At 40.9% G+C, this 21,044-nt stretch overlaps 1 protein-coding gene across 4 annotated transcripts in view; it reads right to left on the bottom strand.

Moving 5' to 3' along the window:
- Positions 1 to 21,044, bottom strand: part of ANO10 (anoctamin 10) — a 102,248-nt gene that overhangs the window by 36,931 nt on the left and 44,273 nt on the right. For all 4 annotated transcript variants that reach the window (XR_013831981.1, XR_013831982.1, XM_079947297.1 and 1 more), the window contains exon 12: positions 5,618 to 5,734. Coding sequence is in view for 2 of the 4 variants with exons in the window: in XM_079947297.1 (XP_079803423.1) it covers positions 5,618 to 5,734 (117 nt within the window). In the remaining 2 variants the exon portion in view is untranslated. The remainder of the gene's footprint in view (positions 1 to 5,617; positions 5,735 to 21,044) is intronic.

Raw genomic sequence — 21,044 nt, 5'->3', positions numbered from 1 at the left:
TCGTGTCACATGACCTAGGTGAAGTATCCAAGCACAGAGTGCTAGCTGAAGCTTACCTCCCCTGCAGTGGCTATAGGCAAGACCACCATGCCATTTACCCTTCTATATCCCTTACCTAGGGACGCTGGTGGCGCTGTGGGTTAAACCACAGAGCCTAGGACTTGCCGATCAGAAGGTCGGCGATTCGAATCCCCACGAAGGGGTGAGCTCCCGTTGCTCGGTCCCTGCTCCTGCCAACCTAGCAGTTCGAAAGCACGTCAAAGTGCAAGTAGATAAATAGGTACCGCTCCGGCAGGAAGGTAAACGGCGTTTCCGTGCACTGCTTTGGTTCGCCAGAAGTGGCTTAGTCATGCTGGCCAGATGACCCGGAAGCTGTACACCGGCTCCCTCGTCCAATAAAACGAGATCAGCGCTGCAACCCCAGAGTTGGCCACAACTGGACCTAATGGTCAGGGATCGCTTTACCTTTTTATCCCTTACCTACACAGTGGCAGTGAGAGTGGCACTTGATACAGCAGGCTCTCTGTTCGTCCCTGAGAAGGAATACTGAACCACAGCAGCCTTAGCAGCAAGATTCTCTTACATTAAATGAAACTGGTGTGTATTAAAGTTAAGTAAAACAGAAGAGCCAGAGGGGCTCAAAACCCTCTGGACAACTCTAGGCATTATGATTTCTCAGCTACAGTTATTCATCTGTCAGACATAGATATTAATAGCCCAGGCCACAGAGTTGATATGAAAGATTACAAAATACTTGGTGCATTACACTGGTGACTGAAAACAATGCTGGCACCAGTTCAGTACAGTTCAACTCAGCATAAATACGGTGACAATACAGCACAGAAAGAGGAAAACATGGATAGCAACACCAGTGTTACAAGCTCACAGCAGCTCAAAGAAAGAAACAAGAGCACTTTTGTTCTCACTGCAACATTGCCTCTGCTCTCCTTTTGACCATTTTCCTCTCTACCCCGGTCTTAATTATTCCCTATAAATAGAAGAGTGGAACAACAATGTCATGATCTTCTGTTTCACTTCCATTCAGCTTAACGGGGCAGAGGTAAGGAAGTCCTCATTCACAACTGTGCTGAGTCCCATATCATAAAAATGAAAGTGGTGTGACCAGGGGCCGACTTTGGTCTCTCAAATTTCAGCAGCACCCTGTTCAAAATTCATCGTGCCCCCACCTCTCACCTTCTGTTCTGCTCAATTCACTATGTCAGAGTTCAGACGCCCAGTGTGGCAGCATCAGTCGCGCTGCCCAAAACCTGCCTCTGGTGCAATACTACTCGCCAGCTATTTGTTTTTAAACCGTAACAGGGAAAAATAATTTATAAAAACTGATACCCCGTATCAGTACTTTGCATTTCTTCAAAACTGTGGGAACAAGCTGAACGAGAGTGAAACGTGTTTAATACTCATTTCAATAGGATTGAGCTCACTTTCAACTGAACTGCAGCCTACGTCTTAATGGTGGGTTGAAATATGTTTTTTCTTCTCTTAACTGCTTCCGCAATACTACATACATTCCAAACACTATGTGATGCAAGGACAGGGCACCTGATTACTGCAAGTTACACACAAGCAGACCCACTTTAGACAACAAACAAGCTATGCCCCTAGGAGAGTCTCAAGGTCCATAAATAGCAATACCCTAGTGGTCCCGGGCCCTAAGGAAGTTAGATTGGCTTCAACCAGAGCCAGGGCCTTTTCAACTCTGGCTCTGGCCTGGTGGAACGGTCTGCCTCATGAGACCAGGGCCCTGCAGGATCTGATTTCTTTCCACAGGGCCTGTAAGACAGAGTTGTTCCGCCTGGCCTTTGGCTTGCAGCCAATTTGATTCCCTCCCTCCCTCTCTTTCTTTTTTCTTTTCCTTCTCCTCCTGTGATGAGGCTACATTTTAATATTTTAATGTTCCATTATTTTAATGTTGTATTTTATTTTTGTTTTTAAGTTGTAATCATTCATCTTGTTTTTATTATTGCTTGTAAGCCGCTCTGAGCCCGGCCTTGGCTGGGGAGGGCGGGGTATAAATAAAAAAATATTATTATTATTATTATTATTATTATTAAGCAGAAAACAAGGATTTTTCTTCTCACCTAGATCGGATAAGCATTTTATATATTAGATGCTGAACATGTCTGCACTTGTACATTGGCATTGACTATGATACACGCCATAAAAATCAAAAGGGAGAATAGTATTCTCATGCCTTGAGAAACACCCACCCATTTCAAAATGTACAGTGTTCTCCTGGAAATGCTGGCATGTAAACAACAGGCCCATCTACCCCGGATAAAACAGTTTTGACATCATCTTCTCCATCTCCTTTAAAATCGGCACTGCCAAGTTTAATCCAAGTGACTTACGGATGAACTAGTGCTGCCAATTTTGCACTGCATACTTAGAAATATATATAATTAAAAATATTCCCAATTTTCACATAAGCCCATTGCAGATGTCAGTATACCTTTTGCAGACAGCTTTGTAAAAGATGATGAAGATTATTCTGTGATAATTTTGTGAGAATGTTCTTCAAAAACAGTGTCTAAGTGCTCGAGTCATTCAATTACTTTAGCATGCACCGGTGTAATTTGTCCACATCGTGAGAAATGGAGCAATGAGTGACAGCTCATATAATCATTTTACTTCACTACATTAACTAAAAACTCAAATGCTTAAAGACTGGTTCATCCACATTTCTTCTTGTCCCGTGTTTATAAAGCACTGGTCCAAGTAGTTTTCTGCTTGACCCACACTAGAGATGGGACTGAGGTGTTTTCCACTTGCCCTGTTCCTTTCCCAGGAAAAACCTGCTCTTTAGCTTTAAGGGCTTATCCACACTTACCGTATTTTTCGCCCTATAGGACACACTTTTTCCCCTCCAAAAATGAAGGGGAAATGTGTGTGAGTCCTATGGGGCAAATGCAGGCTTTCACTGAAGCCTGGAGAGCGAAAGGCGTTGGTGCACACCGACCCCTCTCGCTCTCCCAGGCTTCAGGAAGACATCCGCCAGCCTTGCAAGCCCAGCGGGTGTTCCCGCGGGCTCGCAAGGCTTGCGGGCAGCAGCCTGCAGCCCGAAGCACGGGGCGCCCTCCGGAGGACGCCCCGTGCTTCGCGCAGGTCTCCGCAAGCCTTGCGCGCCCAGGGGGAGTTCCCGCGGGCTCTCAAGGCTTGCGGGCGGCAGCCTGTTCTGGGGGCTGGGGTCGGGGGAAGCTCGGGCTTCCCCCGCCCCAGCCCCGCGGCTGGGGGGGAAATAAATTTTTTTATTCATTTCCCCCCCAAAAAACTGAGGTGCGTCCTATGAGCCAGTGCGTCCTATAGGGTGAAAAATACGGTACATTTTCTCTGCTCTTTCTAGGCACAGTCTGCACTTTAAAACTCCAAACACACACACTTTTCTTTTCTTTTTTGCTCTGGAGCTTTCCCCAAAAAATTCGCTCAATTGGAGCCAATAGCATATTGACATCTGCTCCGATTGAGTGCTAAAGTTCTGGTTTCCATGGGGAAAGTTCTGGGCCAAGAAAACCCCAGGCTCTTGACATAGAGCTTTAAAGTGCAGGCCTGTGCCTAGAAAGAGCAGGGCAAAAGGTAAATGTGGAGAAGGCCTCAATCAGAACAAATGACAATTCGCAGAAAATCTGGTTGCTGTTTGCTCCGACTGGGCGCTAAAGAGCGGTTTCCCTGGTGGGGAAAGCAGTGGAACAAGAGGAAGGGTGGATAAGCCCACAGTACAGAACACAATCAAGAGACATCTGCAAAAGTAAAAAATAAAAATAAAAGCAATGGCTAATTATAAATATTCTAGTATGGGCTTTATCTCTGACCACAGGTATACTAAGGTGGAGAAAGGGGGAATGAAACCAGTGCCATGTTAGGCGAGTCTGCCACAGGGCTGCCTACCAAATCAACAGTGCCAGCTTAGCTTTCATTAATATTCAGGAGGCTCAGCTCACCAAATAATTTCTAAGCCATGTCTGAATTCTTGGGGCTTAGACAAATATGATGGGGATACACTTCAAAAATTGAGGAAAATATCCTTAACTGGAATCAAATAGTTACGGACTGAAAGATTCAGTAAATTGAAGTTGGCATTATGTTTTATACTCTCTAACCCAAAGGTGACTAGAATAACTTGTGTGTTTAAGGTTTCAATGGGTGACCTACTTTCTCCTCTTTTAATGCAGTGAAAAGGAATAGCTCCAGTAGGTTTACAATCCTGCTCTTGTAATATTATGCAAAGCTGCTGTCTAGCCATGGTTTCTTCTCAATAAATGCATCTGAGGAAGGCAAAATTGAGCAGTAACACCTAAGATTCAATCTTCAGCCTGATATGCAGTTACTGCGGAAGAGAGCCCTGACCTGGATGGGAACACACACCAAGAATTGGAAGAGAAATGTCTCAAATGGAACTTCTGACACAGCATTCAGATATAAGGCACATCTAGTTAAAGAATATGCAAAACCTTCTAAGGATCTCCCTTTTTTCCAAGCCACTGGAATTAGGATGTATCTAAATCTCATCTGAAAACTGATGAGGCTGCTTCCCTGTGGAATGGTCTCAAATGTCCATGCTCACTTTTCATAAGTCAGTTATTAGCATTTGCATGTATATATAATACCATCAATTTGGATAGCTTTTTCAGTAGAAGCTGCCAATAATTGGATAATTCTTCAAAGGCTGAATACATCAGCCTGGAGAAAACAATAGCTAATGTCTTATACATGCTAATTGGACCTGTAGATAATGTTCAGGTAGATATTTCTTAACTCTGAGACTATTAAATTCTTCAATCCCAGGAAAGGGAAGAGAAGCCCCAAGGAATGAGAGAAGCACAAAGCTGTTGTTTTTAAAAATAACTTAAGTAGATCAGCAGCAACAAGAAAAAATGCCTGCAAGAAGCAGCCTCAGCATTTGCTCTACATTTATAGTATCCTCTCTGCCTCAAAAGCACAAGCATGACTTTTTTTCTGGAAGCCAGCTTAAGTTTTCCTGTTTAGTTGGGTTTCTGGTCATTGGTCTGTGGTAGTACAGAGATGGCAGATTAAGAGAGGTGTGGGTATTCTACTATGTGAGATTTTAATATTATTGAGATGTAACTGTTTTTGTTATTGTTGAGTTATCCAAATTATTTTGGGCTGCTTTAATCCAAATTAACAACAAATTGCTTTGGCTTAGCAGTACAGTTACAGCTGCGGAAGGCTGGGGAGATGCACCTATAACAAGAGCAATTTAGCAGGAGAAGCTGAGAAAGTTGATGTGCCTCCTAGGCAAGTTTGAAAAGACAAGAGTTAATGACAAATAATGTGGCTTCAAATGCAGAACTCAATGAATGTGCATTGGCACTAGAAATACCCCTTTATTTTGACATTGTAAGTAGACATTAAATGTCAAGAGAAGAAATGGTCTTGTATATATTGGCATGTATCCATACAGCTGAGCCATCACTTACACCATTAAAAACTGAACGTTGGTAGCAATAATGCATTATGAATTATTTTAAGGGACTGGATGCTTTAAGGGTATGTAACAAAACTCAGTAGGAAAAAAAGATAGTAGTGACAATTTCCATCTTTCTCTCACCTGCAATATTCCTACAATATTCTTAGTTCTTACCTGCTGCTTGAGTGCCTCCAGAGATTCAAATTCCAGCCTTGCCAATTTTATCTGGATGTCTCGTGGTTTATCAGCAATCGCGTATGCCATAAGAAATTTCACAGCTAGCGCTAAATGCTGGTTGGGGGAATGGGGAGAGAAGAGATAAACAGAATACCATTCAGTTATGAGTGCATGTATTTGTGTGCAGAAATTATCATCAATGATTAAAAACGCACAAGGGATAAGTATAACATGAACATTATCAGAAACACAAGTGAACAGCATTTTTTGTGCATTATTCTAGGGCAAGCCTCCCCAAACTCGGCCCCCCAGCTGTTTTGGGACTACAATTCCCATCATCTCTGACCACTGGTCCTGTTAGCAAGGGATGATGGGAGTTGTAGTCCCAAAACAGCTGGAGGTGCCTGTTCTAGGGAGTAAGTGATAGTAAGTGGAGAAAAAATCTACATATACATTGACAGGATAAGACTATATATCTACCATGTCAACTTTCACAGTTATTAGCAAGGAGAAAGTAAATCCTTAAATGTCACTTGATCCGTTAGGTGCCCTCCATCCATCCATGAAGCTGTATTTTAGGTTGTGGGCCTCAAACCAAAAATAGTCTATTCTGCAGTAACAAGTAGTGCTGTACCTCAAGTAGATTAGAAAACCAAAGATTAGGCAAACGGACAAAGAACAGAGAGATATGCTGCAAGTGTATTTTAAAAGATTGGCAAGTATGATGTATGTAAACAAAGACTAGAAATTGTACAGTGGAATCTTGGTTCTCAAACGCCATGGTACTCAAACATTTCAGCTCCTGAACATCAAAAACCGGAAGTAAGTGTTCCGGTTTTCAAATGTTTTTTGGAACCCAAACATCCGATGTGGCTGTCAGCTATTGTTTCCAGGGTGCCTGCGCCAATCGGAAGCTGTGCCTTGGTTTTCGAACATTTCAGAAGTTGGAACAGACTTCCAGAACGGATTATGTTCGAAAACCAAGGTTCCACTGTATTTCTATTTGCATTTTACCAGAAACCAGAAGACTGTGGCTAAAGGTTTGACTGACTGCTTCAAATCACAAAGTGAAATTCACATACACACACTGCTTTGGGGACTTTGTCGTTTCTTTATGGGTGCTGAGGGGAAAGCAGAAACTAGGGCTAACAGCAGTGTGTGAGAGGCACTTCAGTCGGGATCATGGCTGGGAAGGGAAAAGTTAAACCTTCCCTCCTCCTTTTGTGCTGCAGTTCTGAGAAAAAGCCTCCCCTCTCTGGCACCTGCTATTAAGTAAAATAAAATGAAAATCACGATGTGCTCTATGTGGCGCCATGCCTAATTTGATCCTTAATTTATTGTTTGTAAATATACAATATATAAACGAGTGCCCTATTAACTCTGCATATAGGTTCTATAAGCCGGAATCTTGACCTCATAACAGGGATGATGTCGAGCCAAGCAAGGTATGCCAGGCCCCATGCCTATATTGTTTTAAGTGGCTGGTAAAAACGTGGCTGTCTTAAAAGGTTGCTTTAGCTGATTGTTTTGTTTTTGCTGGTTTATCTTTCATTTCTTAGGGCTCATCTGCACTTTTGCCTGTCCCATACCTAGAAAGCAGAGGTCCAAGAAGTTTTCTGCTTGTCCCATGATTTCAAGGCACAGGTCCAAGAGGGGTTTTGTTTCTTTGTTTGTCCCACCACTCCCCCCCCCCCCCGGAAAACCCACTGTTTACCACTGAATGGGAACAAACATTAGTCTGCTGAAAAACTGGTTGATGTTTGTTCTGATGCAGTGGGTTTTCCTGGGGGAAAGCGGCGGGACAAGAGAAAGTGTTGGACGAGCCCTTAGTTTGGATGGCTGCATAGGATTCTGTTATGGAGGCTTGACTTCAATGTTAATACTAGCAATGTTAATGGGGTGTGTTATAGTTCATTGTTGTTTTGATGTTTTGGTACAAGTTTTCAAAATAAAATCATAAATAAGTTAGATTGTTACTAATTCAGCAACCACCAACGGTTTATAACAGAGTTTCAGTCAGATTTCCTTCCTGAACACATTCCTTCCTAACCTCTCTTGATAATTGGATTGATCTTATTTTATCTATGCAATAGTGGCTGGCTGTCACTGTAGAAATCAAATTAGCTGCTCAAAATTCCAAGAATTCATATCTAATTTTTTAGCAGAGACAAAGTTGAGGGACACACTGATGTGGAAACACAGCTGTTCCTGTTGCTCATGGCGGTAATTTTTTGCAGAACTGGCCAGCTCCGCTGGCTCTCTGAGCACTTGGCAGAAGTCCACGAAGAGTTTGATAGTGCTGCAATTATCAAGGGTGAAAGAGACACTGACATTTTGCTTCTTACCCATTTGGCAGATGGCAAAATAGGAGGATATTTTAGTGTTGACACCAGGGAGCCATGTTAATTCTATCCTGTTTTCCTCATACCCAGACATACACCCTGTAATCATCATGTAGAACATGTGTTTGAAAAGCAGAATGACTTTAAGTCTCGCAATTTAGAATAGTGCTGCTCTGCAAGGGCTTAGAATGAGAAACAACATGGATATATGCTATTAAAGCTCAAGATCACTTTCGTGTCGCCAACTAAGAGACCAACCAAACCACAGAAAATGTTCTTGTAATTCACAGCAGACTACCGACTACAGTCTTATTCAATTTCAACACATCTTAGAATCTGGACCGATTTCTATGTTAATTCTAATTATCAGTCATGCCCAGGATACCAGACTGATAAGAGGAGTGGGTGTTGCTTAAGACTTACATAACTTTATCATGGATGATTACCATATTTACTGAAACAATTTTGACATGTTATTTTATCTCTTCAAGTGTGAAGAACAAAATAGTTCACCCGGTATCTATGTTATGGATCCAACATGCCCTTTTGGCACTCTATGTGGGGGAGATCGGTTTTCATTATTTTCACCATTGGTTGCAGCCCCAAAACTATTCCAGAGTATACCCAGCCTTCAGGGGGGCATGAGAGACAGCCAGGGAAAAGCCTCTGAGCTCAAACAGAACTTTAAACATGGTCCTTTGGATTCAAAGTTCCTGCTGACATAGAAACTAATCCAGTATGCTGATGTGCAAACATATTCAATGCTTTGAGCGTCCTGTGTTTGCGCACAACTGTAGCAAAAGCATGGTACTATTTTGGAAACAATGCAGTATCCTGAAAATCTATTAAGTCCAGTCGCAGACGACTCTGGGGTTGCGGTGCTCATCTCACTTTACTGGCTGAGGGAGCCAGCGTTTGTCCGCATACAGCGTCCAGGTCATGTGGCCAGCATGACTAAGCTGCTTCTGGTGAACCAGAGCAGCGCACGGAAACACCGTTTACCTTCCTGCTGGAGCGGTATCTATTTATGTACTTACACTTTGACGTGCTTTCGAACTGCTAGGCTGGCAGGAGCAGGGACCGAGCAACAAGAGTTCACCCCGTTGTGGGGATTCGAACCGCCGACCTTCTGATCGGCAAGCCCTAGGCTCTGTGGTTTAGACCACAGTGCCCCCCCGCATTCCTTACAACTGTGAAAATACCTGGCGAACTCTCAATAAGCAGCTACATGAATTGGTATCCAGCAAGTATTAGAAATGTAAATACAGAGAACAAACAAACCCCTAATCAGCCATAATAAATTACATGACAGCTCATTCATTGATCCTTGATCAATGGACCTTAAGGCTGTCTTTTCTCATATTTCTGTCAATATTCAGATGCTTTAAAATGCCGTCTTTTATTTTCAAGTATATAAGATAGCATTTCTTAACTTCAAATTTACCCACCCAGCAGTCAAGAATGCAGTTGCATAATGCACCCAATAGTATATTTCCATCATGCAATCCTTAAACGTTTTGGCAGAATCCTTATCTCAATTTATGGATGGTGTTTAATAGGAACAAGGATGTGGGTTGCCAAAAGTCAAATTAGCTAATGCAGTATCTAATGAAGAGTAAAGCTTTGATCATGCTCTGAAATAAATTCTACATGAAAAGTGGATAGAGAAAAATGAACAAGCAATTCAACTTGTGACACTGTGATAAATGCCATGCTTTATGAAGTACCTCTTAACTGATTGCCAGTATCATACACTGATGTTATATCTAACTGATGTACCTTAATGGAAAGATGTCTGGAATCTTTAAAAAGTGACATTTCTGTTCAGCATATGAAATATCTGGAATTCCAAAATTGTACACATGGAGACTAATTTTTTTGTGCACAAGCCCTTTAAAAAAATCTCTTCTTGGTTTGAATCAGGAGTGGGCAACCTTTTGCCCTCAAGGCCCATCTACAATGGAGGGCATGCACTCAGGGACTGCATCTCAGTAAGCTTAACCAGAGCCAGCACTAGGAGATCAGCAGACCCCTCTCCACTCAAGTAGGGAGAGAAAGGTCTTTGGAAGACAGGGATATTTCTCCTCTCCTCACCATCATGCTAGAAGTCTTAACTTTAAATGGTCAGTATAAATTGCTGCCCTGACTTCCTTCCCTCCATAAAACATTTTTCTTCCATTTAATTCACAAATGGTGAGCGCACAAAAGATGCTGGAACAGTGCAGTTGTATTGAAAGGGAGAAGACCCTTGTAGCAAACACAGGCAAAGGTGTTTCCTCCTAACAGCTGATGTTTGGCAACACATATTGGCTGGCTGTAACACTAACCACTGAAGTTTGCAGAAAGACAAGGAATGCATGGGAGTTTGGGGGCGCAAGTCACAGCGCCTCATTCTGGCTCTCCTGCCTCCTTCACTGGTGGGTTTTAGGAGGGAGTCTGAGTTGACTACTTCCAGTTCTCATATAATTAAGGAGTTGGCTTAGTATCTATAAATGTTTCCAAACAGTAATGGGAAGAGGGGTGAGGATTTACATTAAGAAAATGGCTTGAAATACCCTCTACTCCTGTGCTATGGTCTTGAACGGTATCACCCTTCACCCCTGTATCTTTTATTTTCATTCTTTTAAGAAAGGATGAAGAAACCAGAGGGCCACTCACGTATCTCCAATGTCTGACTTAGTTTGGGGTTGTTAAAGATGGATGTTCACATGGAACAGCTGAATTGTGTGTGCCAAAAAGACTTTACTCTCACATGTGTTACATTTTCTCCCTTCAGAGGTGAGGAAAACAGCTTGGATGAGAGCAAGTTTGATGGGGGTGGGAACTGCCAGTGAGGAAATGTTAAATACTCCTTCCTCCACACTGTTGCAGCTATTAATATGTGCCCTTCACACACAAGGCTGCATTTTAGTACTAGGAATGTTAACCTGACTACCATGTTAGTTTTTCTGCTAAAAGGAACATGTCTTAAAGTATCAGTATAGCATACCTACCGATCACAGAGAGCAAATTATTCTATTTGGGGAAGGGAGAGGGGCTGCCTACTGTTTCTACAACTTGCAAATAGGCAAGCCTTCTCATAAGGTGTGACAAGCTAATGTAAATGACTGCTGGACCCTCTTGAGATTTTTCTAGTATCAGAAATGTTAAATAACTCCATTCATGTTCTTTGCTCAAGACCTCCAAAGTCATTTTCATAGACGGCCTGCTGGGATTAAGAAGAAAACAACACTTCCCATGGCCCAATTACTAGGAAAATAAGCATTCTTTGTTTCTAAAAACAATCGCCAATTTTGAAGTAGGGATGGCAGTTCCTTAAAATCTTGGATGTGGACTTCATCAGCTCAGATATTTTCTAATTTCCATCTAATTCCTATATCATTGCCACATAACCTTTAAGCAATTCTGTGTGCTCTTTGTAGCGGTGCATAATTGGCTGCCCTAGAACAGGCTACTGCGTCAGAAATTGTGAAAGTAAGACTTTTAGGGATGTGAAAATGCTTTAAACCAGGCATAGGAAATTGGATCCAGTCAGCAGGCCAGATCCTTATCTCCACCAGCCCTCACAGGCCAACTTTGACAGGTGCACAGGACCACCCGCCTGCGAAAGTTCAAAGGAGGCTGCTGGTTACAGCACTTCCAGCACTAATCAGCAGATTAACACTAGGAATGCACCTTCCAAGAGGCTTCCTGAAAGGTAAAGGTAAAAAGTAAAGAACCCCTGGACAGTTAAGTCCAATCAAAGGCGACTGTGGGGTTGCGGCACTCATCTCACTTTCAGGCCAAGGGAGCCAGTGTTTGTCCATAGACAGCTTTCCGGGTCATGTGGCCAGCATGACTAAGCCACTTCTGGTGCAACGCAACACTGTGACAGAAGCCAGAGTGCACAGAAACACCGCTTACCTTCCTGTCGCCATGGTACCTATTTATCTACTTGCACTAGTGTGCTTTCAAACTGCTAGGATGGCAGAAGCTGGGACAGAGCAATGGGAGCTCACCAGAGAACCCGCTTGACATCTCTGCAGAGGGGCAAATGCTCCTAAAAGCACCACATCTTCCCCATGAAGGGTAAGTGGTTTGTGTTCAAAGTGCTGCCTCTAGCTTTCTGCAAAAATGGGAAAGACCTAATTAAAAAATGATCCTAGCTGACCGTCAGTGCTTGCAGAGAACCCTGCACTGTGCTTTGAAACCCAGCCAATCGGCTGTAAGTTGGGGCTTCAAAGCACCTTACAAAGGGCTTTGCAGGCACTGATCAGCTGATTGGCAGAGCTTGCAACATCCCTTTTGGCCTAGACACAAAATGGCACCAGGCATAAGGCAGGTGGGCATGCCATGGGCAAAATCATCTGGCGGCCACCCAAATGGGGAGGTCTAGTGGCTCTGATGACCCCAGCTTTAAACTTTAGAGGCAGTATCAAAAGGATAGAAGAATATAGCTAAGAGCACAGAAAAGTGGATTTGTTACAGGGAGTGGGGTGGGTAAAAAAGGGAAAGGGTATGAGTGGGAAGTAGGGAGGGGACAACCAAAAGTACCACTGCACAGGGAGCATGTGATGATGAGCAAGGAAGAAATTAGCAGGTCAGAGCAGAAGGCACAGTTGGGACATCACTGGCTGAGGACTGCCTAGGTCCTGGAATATTCCAAATATCTTTAGGCTGCAACATTGTGCCCATACCTCAATATAGAAAACAGGGCATAAAGTGGGTCTTTGTTTTCTATTTAAAAGTCCTGTTTGCATCTTGAGGCAACAGTTAATAGAAAATGTTAGAAATTATAACAATTACTGTGTTACTGAAAACTGCTTTAACCTTGCCCACACTATTGTATAGTAAGTCTTTCAAACACTGTAAATATTTTATTTTCCTCACTTGAATGAAAGCAGGCACCTCATAAATTATTTCAGTACGCATAATACTACTCTATGATGAATAATTCTGGCAATTGCTAAAGTTAATCTCAAATCACTCAGCCAGCTTTTTGACAACAGAATAGTTCTCCATCCAGCTGAAGAATTTTCCTTCCCCAATCACTTATATGTGATTCATAAATTCCTGGAAAAATGCATTATTTCTTTTGCTTCCTAGAAAAACACCTCCTCGGGTGCAATGGAGAACATTCTCTACCACAACATCTAGACTCAATTGCAACAGGTTACACTTAAAGATGGAAGGGTGGTTTATTCACTCATTGCAATAGTTTGTAATACTATTGTGTTCACATAAATCAACTATTTGGTTTCTGACACAAGTATAATTGCTCAAAAATAGGCTAATGCTGCAAATCCTATACTTAGCATATTGTACAAAGCAATGCAATCCTACTGAACCCAGTAGAGCTAGACATACATTGAATGGGTCTAAGTGGGACCAAATACACACGAGCTGCCAATACACTCCTTTTTAAAACCCTGAAAGCCTGATAGTGCAAAGCCTTAGTATCATATTATACATATTGTTTATTCATAGGTTGTTGTTATTTAGTTACTAACTATGCAATACTATGTGTGCTTACTCAAAAGTAAGTCCCACTGTGTTATGAAGTTTATGTAAATGCATATAATTCATGGTTCAAATAATGATCTCTTAGTCAAGATAGAATAATCAGCCAGTAATTGGGCTTGTTGATTCCAGATACATATTCAATGCCCATGCTAAAACCTACTGACATTTCTAATCAATAAAGTTGTGGCCATTTCAATCCCATACTATTGTCCTGTCTTTATTGCAGATTCCTGACCTCCTGGACCCGCAATGATTTCTTAGTTTCAAACATCTGAATCTATATTTACTTCCTCTCTTTCTTTCTTTTTTACACTTTTTTAGTTGTTTCTTTTTAGGGGACGTGGGTGGCGCTGTGGGTTAAAAAAGTGATTGGAATAATCCCTATATCTAATCCTACAAATTATTTAAGCAAATGCAAGGTTATGTTTTTCCTTTAAGACAAAAAAAATTCTAAAATGTCCAGAAAGACTTTGTGTTTTGTTGCTCCTGGAGATATAAATGTCAAATCTGGAGAAATGGTACTGCTGCTGTTTTGTTGTCACAAAATGACAGCTGACCAAGAATGGTGCTGCTTGTGGAGGAATAAACAATATGTGAGAAGCCATTGATGCTGACACACATTATTCTACATATAACGTTTAGCAGGAATTATTTTACACTGCATGCTCGCTGCCAGGCACATACATTCGTAAGGTAGGCAATTTTATGTGTCACAATACACAGAGAGATGGGACATTCCAGAAAACCACAGATGATGTAAATTATTGGAAATGGATAGAGGAAATGTGTTTCTTTCTAAAGGGAGTGTGTTTCAGGTATGTGGAAACAAAGCACACTGTGGTCGACTTCCGAGATTACTCCATTAGATTCAGTATGTTACAGAAGAGGGAACAACAAATTAAAATTGCAGGGCCAATTTCAGCCTTAAAAAAAAACCCAAAAAAACTTTGGGCTCATCTACACTTCTGCTTGTTCTGTGTCTAGAAATAACAGGTCGTGTCTCGTGGTTTCTGAGCAAGGGTTCGAGAGGTTTTTTAGCTTGTCCCACCACTTTCCCTGGGAAAACTTGCTGTTTTCTGCTGAAATGGAACAGAAAAACTGACTGATTTTTTTTTCTTGGGGGAAAGCAGTGGGACAAGCAGGTGTACTTGTTTTTAAATAACAAATATACCAACTACAATACAGTAGGATTTCTACCATTTGTCTCCTTCAGGATCCCTTGTCCCACAACTATAAGGAAGTGCTTTTTTCTCTATATTTCTTTTGATTATAGGAGTTTGCAATATGCATTGTAATCAAATCAATGCTAGTGTTCCTTATTCTTCAGTGAAGCAGAGCTTCTGTTATGTGAACCTCCTCTCCAGCCTCTTACTGAATACACCTAAGTTCATCCTCGCCCTAGGGCAGAATTAGGAAGCGCCTGAGCACAGTGGAGCCACTTATTATTTTTATTTATGGAATTTATATACCGCCCTATACCCAGAGGTCTCAGGGTGGTTCACATAAAAAGATCACAGTATATAAAATCAGAATAAAAACAACCACCCAATAGCACGCCCCCCCCCCAAAGAGCCACATTTTAAAAAGGTATAGGATGTCAATCAGATCAACCAAAGGCCTGGTTAAAAAGGAATGTTTTTGCCTGGCGCCTAAAGGTGTGTAATGAAGGCACCAGGCGAACTTCCCTGGGGAGAGCATTCCACAGGCGGGGAGCCACTGCAGAGAAGGCCCCTTCTCGTGTTGCCACCCTCCAGACCTCTCGAGGAGGAGGCACACGAAGGAGGGCCTCAGAAGATGATCTCAGGGTCTGGGTAGGTTCACATATGAAAAGGCAGTCCTTGAGGTACTGCAGTCCTGAGTAATACTTTGCTAAGAAATATTAGCTGTCAATATGAACAATCAAATAACAACATATCATTGTTCTTTGTCATAGCTACACCATACATTTAAAGCTCTCTTATGCCTCGTTAACTGTCAGGCTTCCGCAAGAATCCTGCATACTGACCTTGCAGACTTACAATCTGACCTTGCAGACGTAACAAATCCAAGCACCCTTAATAATTCCTAAAGTTCTCCATGTCTTTGAAAGTGGTATAAGAATGCTTTAAATATACGGTGTGGATGTGACACTTGTATGGAAAAGTTCACATTAAAAAAAATTTAGATTAGAACACTGTATTAACTGGAGAGCCAAATCTAAGAGCAGGGCAAAGGTGTATTCCCTTAGCAACTTTACCCTCTTAAGCAATAGCTGATAAAATTTTTTTGCAAGGAATTTGCTTGTTTTCAATGCAAACTGATGCAAAAAAAATGTTGCAAGATGAACTTAAGATGAGGAAAATGAGAAACTAAGAGAAAGAGAGATTGACATATTCACACATCCCTAATTGGATCCCACTAGCAAATTGATAGAGTAGAAAGAAAGAAAAAACAGAGGAAGGGTTAACTTCTCCAAACCATTAAAAAACAATCTGTCATCACATCTTGTCAGCTATAGAAGAAAAGGGCAGAACTAAAAGACTGCATCTAAATGTCAAAGTGCATTTGGTATTCAGCAGAAGCGGGCTACGTAAGATGTAGATATTTCAAAAAGGGAACATCATAGTATAAAATGAAAATGCATGCAGGAACAAAATACAGAATACTGAAAGACAGCTGTCATACTAAAGATTTATATTCACTGTGGCCTGATAAAAACTTTCACTTTTTGTGCTTCCTACTCTGATTCCTTTAAAAACATTTTTTATCATGCCCTGAACAAAGCTTTTTACAAGTAATTAAAAAAACTTGAATGCTTTTGAAAACAGATGCAAGACAAGTCAAGTTTTACCACGAAGACAAGTAACTGCCCTATGTACTGGCTCTGATTGCACAAGCAAGGGACTCGTCTTCATTATATCAATCTTATTTTAAGGAGGGAACAGAAACCTAAAATTCTCAGAATCAAAAGGAGCTGTGGTGCTCAGCATCTTATAGTATCGGAAAAAAACACACATGATCAAGCGTGTATATACACACAGCTGTAGAAATACATATTCAGAGATTCACATTTCCTAAATGTGAGCAAGTTTCCTCTTTATAATGTTTGGGAAGTAAGGGCTCTTGCTTATAGGTTGTGTTGTGTTCCCATCTCAATATAAAATACCTGTCATGTTTTCTTCTTCTTCAAGAAACAATGCATCTGCTGTGAAGCAAAAGTGCAACCTGATCTAGTTTATAGCTTTCTCATTTTTTTCCTAACATACTTTTGCAGACACATGCACTGTGTGACCTCTCAACTACAATACCCAGGTGGAGGTGCCCTAATGGATATAAGCCAGCAATGCCAAGGGATCCTGTGCCAGCTTAAATAACTGCATGGGGTTGTAAACTGAGTGAGACACAGGGGGTAACAAGTAGGCCTTTCTTACCTGCCAAAAAGCAACCAGAGGATCTGACCCGGTGTGACCCATGGTATCAGTAGAAGGGCTTTGCACAGAAAGCTGGAGCCAGAGACCCCCCCAAGGTTATGTCTGTATTGTTGAGACATAAATTGCCTCCCCGTAGCTTAAATATAATCATCAGGGGTTACAGAATGCTTCCTACATAGAAGTGGTGCATTTTTATAACTGCTGCCAGCTTCTCTCAATCAAGAGTGCAATTAGCATATGGACTGTAAAATTTCTCTCTCCTATATAGACTCCATTTTCATAATTATCTTCCATCCCATAACGTGGCAGCAGATTTTCATTTGTAACAGCCCTGGCTTCAGACAGATAAACAAAGTTAATATAATTCAATCATGTCCACATCCACTTTACAAATATGTTCAGTAATACCACCATGCCAGCTCCAGTATCAACACTATGCAATTAAAAACTGTAGCTACAATCACGCATTGTAGGCTTTTAAATGTTTGCTTTGCTGATACACAATTTTATGTTCCATGGATGAATTTTTTTAAAAAAAATGCTTAGACTGTATTAACTTAGGGAAAACTTTATACATGTTTTTAGAAATATATTCTACATTACGCAGGTAGAAGGACTGTAAGAATATAGTATATTCATTTCTGATATTCCAGAACAGTAATGCAACTATCTAATATAAAGTTATTTCTATGGACTAGTCATAAAGCAACTGTGTTAGGCTGCATGTCATTCTGAAAGCTAATTCAAATTATGCTGCAATATTAATCGCAACCCCAACTGCCTCACCGGTGAAAACCCTTAGATAATGAACTGACAACAAGAGATTACTTTTAGGAAGTATAATCTTAGATCTGCATTCCTTCCTATTTTGTAATCATACACATGATCCATATGACTCTGCTTTGCAAATCATAGCTAGGATACAAATCCTTAGGCGATTACTGCAATCTACACTGAGAATAAGGGCTGTTCTGATGTAATAGCTAACCCTTGTTTTAGTGCTTGGGCTCAGATTCTGCTTCCTCCCCTTTTCACTCATATGCTCCAATCTACTCCCTATTTGGACCAACTATGGTCCAAATAAATCTGAATTGGCATGTTTTGTCATTTAAATGTTGGTCCATTTGTCATTTGGACCAACTATGGTCCAAATAAATCTGAATTGGCATGTTTTGTCATTTAAACTAGAATTTGAAACCCACTTCCTAGTTTGGAGGGCAAGCTGAAACCATAGCTTTCTGGTTTGGATGCAACAGCAAACTATGGCTTGTCCATACAAGGAAGTGAGGGAGGGAATTATAGTTGATGAAGAAAGGGGAAAGGAGCTGGAGAAAGGAGGAGAAAGGAGCTGAAGGGGGGCGAATAAGGCTCCAGGACAGGATCAACTGGGCATAAAATTCATAAAACTCAAGAGCATCGCTTTCACATATCTTTTGGATTATAGATGCATCTGGCAAGATATTGGCATATAAGGTTAACAAACAGAAAATAGAGATTTTAATAATTAATTCAGATGTGCAAGACAAAATTTATATGATGCAACCACATAGTTTGAATATAATAAAGTAAAATATTTAAGAGTGAGATTAATAGAAGATGTGAAGTTTAAGAAACTGATGCAGCACATAAAGTCTGACTTTAAAAGATTGGGGGGAGGAATTGAATTTATCATGTATAGCCTGGGTAAACTCAATTAGGATTGTTATTCTGCCAAGATTCCTGCTTCTGTTTATTGCACTACCTCTGTCAGTAGATTCAAAAGAACTAAGAAGTTGGCAGAAAATGCTGAACAGCTTTATGTGGCATGATATCCCATATAAACAGCCCAAAATTGATGTCAATACCATGGAAGCCCCAGAACAGAAGGGAAGTTTGGCAACCTCTATTCTAAGCATATACTATGAGACAGCACAGTTAAGTTGGCTGAGGACTTGGTTATCCCATGATGAAGATTTACACTGCCTAGAACAATTTTTTTTAACTGAAACACTCTTAGAAACTTTCATGTGGGCAGCATGTTTGTTGGAAATATTGGTTCAAACATGTCCATTAAGACAGAAGTAAATTTGGAATGGCAGTAAACAAAACAAAAAATGGTCAAAAAAGTGTCTGTTATTTATGGATTTGAGGGGAGAATTATAGTTAGTAGAATAAGATGGGGAAAGGAACTGTGTTGCTAAGTTCTCAGAACAACAGAATAGGATCTAGAGTCAAGGTGAGAGGAGGAAGGGAATGTCCCACTGAAGATTCCATTCAGCTTGTGCAATATTACTGATGTTAACCAGATAGCTAGCTATTGTTCCTCTGCAGTTTCACCTTTGATTAATTATTCCTAAATTCGTAGGTAAAAACTGGTTACTGATACAAGTAAAATTGCATGCTCACAAGTGATATGCTTCTAAAATCTGCGCTACACATTCCAACACACAGCACGTGATCCAGGGCCTTACAAATATGCACTTGAGGTTTTGCTCAAGTATGAATCAATCTCCAAGAAGAAAACAGGGCATCTCCTGTATATGCAGAGTCTGCATGCACACGTATATTCAACCCACATGCACACAAAAGCCATTGGTTTGTGATAGTTCTGTGGATTGTCATGATACATACATATTGCACACATGCACACACACACTGTACTGTTTTACCAAAGTATAACCATAAAATATACCAAGAACTGTCTAAGGGAAGCTGTGTTAAGTAACACATATCACACAGCAGGCTCTCATCTGAGGCATTTGTTGCTTGTATTCCAGAGGAAGATGCTATTACTTTTCCATGTGGTAATCCACCAGACAAGAAACACATCAGGCAAGGACAAGGCAATCAGTGTCTTAGTTTACAATGTGTGAATCCCCGAAGCGAGAAAACCAATCATTAGATAAAAATAGATGCAACACTGAGCCAGGAAGCTTCAAGCCGACTTTGGCCTGAATGAGCACAGATGAAAAGGCAGGGGCACAAAGGGTCTATTACAAAAAGCACGCAGTCAAAAATGTCCAATGTGAAGTGAGGGCAACATGTTCTCTCATGTAAGAAGCAATCATATTAAAATGAGAAACCTTTGTTTGCAAGAAAATTCTTCTGAATATGAAAAATTGATTTGTACGAGGTCAAGAAAGGGCACGCAGTATTTTAAAAATGTGTGCCGTGCCCATGAAGTATATACGATAAACAGATACAATTATTAACCCAAATAGAGCCCAGGACATGACAATTCAAATATCTAAATATGGACAGTTTGCACCAATCTTAGCTTTTCATAATGTTGTTAATGGTGGAAACACTTCTGTAGAGTCTGTAGTTCTAACGTGTAGAAGATCAAGTCAAATGCAACAAATCTGAACACAATGAATTGGGGAAGGCAGTTACATAATAGGGACAGTTATTGCAGCCAATCAAACAATGTAAATGCATCAATTTTGTCTGTGCTAAAATACTCAGGAGGAGACTAATTCTTACGCTGACAATTGCCAAATAAATGTCAGCAGGAGTGACGAACTTGAACAAACTGATTTTGTATTGTACCCAGAAGCATAGGCTGCAGCAGGCAGCAAAACTCAGCCAAAATACTAGACAAGAAGTCAAAGAGAGGATACGATGTGTGGGGACCAGATCTTGGCATTCGAATGCTGCAGCTGTCAAACACATTTCATAAAAGGTTTCTTGTCTGCAGAACTTGCAAGATACTTAAAAAGAGGACAAATGGAAGGAAAAACAAACTGTAGCAGAATAAACGGGCGTAACAAGGGCAAATATACCACTATTGCAGGAAATGTCAAGGAAGTATCATCCTCCTACCCAGAAATGTTCATTTGCAATCTGATAATTCATTGTTGCAAAAGCGAGATCCATCAATAAGATGTTTAATGCAAGATCATTGGGACAAGAGATAAGTCACTATGTTGAAACATTATATACTCAGAAGATCCTGCCTTTATTTTTCAAAAGACTTCCTCTAAACCTGATTTTGAACACAGCGTGACAATTGCCTATGCAGAGGTACAGTATATCCAAGTCAGGCCTGGTGCAGGCTGAAGCCAGTGAGGAACAGGAAATAAACAAACAAACAAACAAATTTTGTTTGTTTGTTTATTATTACTAATTATTATTATTATTATTATTATTTATACCCTGCCCATCTGGCTGGGTTTCCCCAGCCACTCTGGG

This window comes from Podarcis cretensis (genome assembly GCF_951804945.1).
Source record: "Podarcis cretensis genome assembly, chromosome: 12".
NCBI lineage: Eukaryota > Metazoa > Chordata > Lepidosauria > Squamata > Lacertidae > Podarcis > Podarcis cretensis.
This window is presented reverse-complemented; position numbering and strand designations above follow the sequence as displayed.